Source organism: Chiloscyllium plagiosum, unplaced genomic scaffold, assembly GCF_004010195.1.
Source record: "Chiloscyllium plagiosum isolate BGI_BamShark_2017 unplaced genomic scaffold, ASM401019v2 scaf_46311, whole genome shotgun sequence".
In the NCBI taxonomy this organism is placed as follows: domain Eukaryota; kingdom Metazoa; phylum Chordata; class Chondrichthyes; order Orectolobiformes; family Hemiscylliidae; genus Chiloscyllium; species Chiloscyllium plagiosum.
The window spans coordinates 2,837-4,606 of NW_025195969.1; the positions used below are offsets into that span (position 1 = coordinate 2,837).

Sequence of the window (1,770 nt, forward strand, 5' to 3'; positions counted from 1 at the left end):
GAGTCTCTCAAATCGGTATTTCCATGGAGTGGAGGGGGGAGTAAAGTGTTGGATTCACAGAGGTGGGGGTCTTCTGAGAGTGTAAAGCCAAAATCAAACTCCGTGCTTTGCTTGAACTCAAACCGCATTGACGTGGAGGAGATCGAAAGGAGTTTGCAAAGTGTCCTCCCCTCCCCATGTGCCTCAGCTGCAGGGCAGTCCCCACCCCATTGTGGACGTCTCAAAGTGGAGGTAACCCTGTCAATTTCAGAGTGAAACTCCCTCCCTCTGGACAACATCTGGGAGCAAAGCAATGTCTCCCCCTTTCCATTCCTCAACCTGGGAGGGGGAGAGAGAGAGGCGTGGGGTGTGTGAGGTGGGGTGGACACTGTTCACTTGTAGCAACTGGAGTGACTCCATGGATTTAGCAGGCTCTCCAAAGGTGCTCTGATGCTCTCTGTCCCTCTCAAATGTATTTTCCTTGTGTATTCCCTCAGTTTGGAACGTATATAGTTTGCACCCTGGAAAAGGTTTACTTCTTCCCTCATGTTCAGAATTATAAGGGTAGTTTCTCATGGAACTGAGCAGTATTTAAGGGATTGGCACATTGATTTCAAAGGTAGAAATCTGTTGCTTCATATGGTGTATATCTGATATTGTTGGCTGTTATAAAAACGTTGTGGCTATGATCTTTCCCCTTCTAATGCAGTAATAGAGTTACGTTCTATATTTCTTGTCTTTTTTTATTTACCTGGACAGTAGGAAGTCATTCAGTAACTTCACTGGCTTTCTTTTCCCAAGCAGCCTTGACATTTCATTATCATATTCATGATTCAGCTCCATTTCCAGCACCTTTGTCGGCAGCTTGTTCCAGGTTATTGCGATCTAAATTACGTTTTCCTCCATAACACACTTAAGGCTGTCTTGTTGCATGAAGGTTTTCTGTGTCCTGCATAATATATGGTCAGCACTCATCTAGCAATCTACAGGAATTGCCACCAATGTTATATTCATTTAACAGTACTGACAGTGATCACACAATTTGTGATTTTTTTTTTGCAGGAAGACATGCAGAAAGAAATCTGAAAACAAATGATACATCATCTTCTGACAGAGTCACTTGAATCAATGGGGCTTGAATATCAGCAGCCATTCAATTCGAGAAGAAATGTTTGCTTTTGTCTGTGTGAGAGATTTTGAACACTGGTATGGCAGGAATAATACTGAGACACCCGAATGAAGCAAATTCAGTACGCTGTCTGTGAAAAATGCGTCAAACAATTTACTCAGCTTGGGGGATCAAAATCTCACCCCTCACAGTGGGGAGAGACTATGTATCCATACTGTTTTGAATTTCAAACCCAGCGCGACATAAAGAATGCTCCCCTCATGGGGAAACCATGGAAATGTGAGGACTGTGGGAACGGGTTCCCTTCCCCATTGGGGCGAGACACCCACAGACGCGTTCTCACTGGGGAGACGCCGTTCTCCTGCTCAGTATGCGGGAAGGGATTCAGTTGGCTGTGCAGCCTGCAGACACACCAGCGAGTTCACACCAGGGAGAGGCCGTTCTCCTGCTCTCTGTGTGGGCAGCGATTCATCGATGCATCCCAATTCCCGAAACACCAGCGGGTTCACCTGGGGAAGAGGCCGTTCACCTGCTCTGAGTGCAGGAAGGGATTTGTCGATACTTACACCCTGCTGACCCACCAGCAGATCCACATCGCAGAGGCGCCGTTCACCTGCCCTAAGTGCAAGAAGAGCTTCAGTCATGTGGGCAATTTGTGGAGG

The 1,770-nt window shown here is 46.6% G+C and overlaps 1 protein-coding gene across 1 annotated transcript; it reads left to right on the forward strand.

The window, feature by feature from the left end:
- Positions 1 to 1,311: 1,311 nt before the first annotated feature.
- On the forward strand, positions 1,312 to 1,752 carry LOC122545858 (putative zinc finger protein 286B; the record flags this gene model as incomplete). The annotated part of the gene is made up of 1 exon (XM_043684751.1): positions 1,312 to 1,752. A coding segment is annotated over exon 1 (441 nt), but the record flags the coding sequence as incomplete, so codon positions are not given.
- Between the last annotated feature and the right edge of the window lie 18 nt (positions 1,753 to 1,770).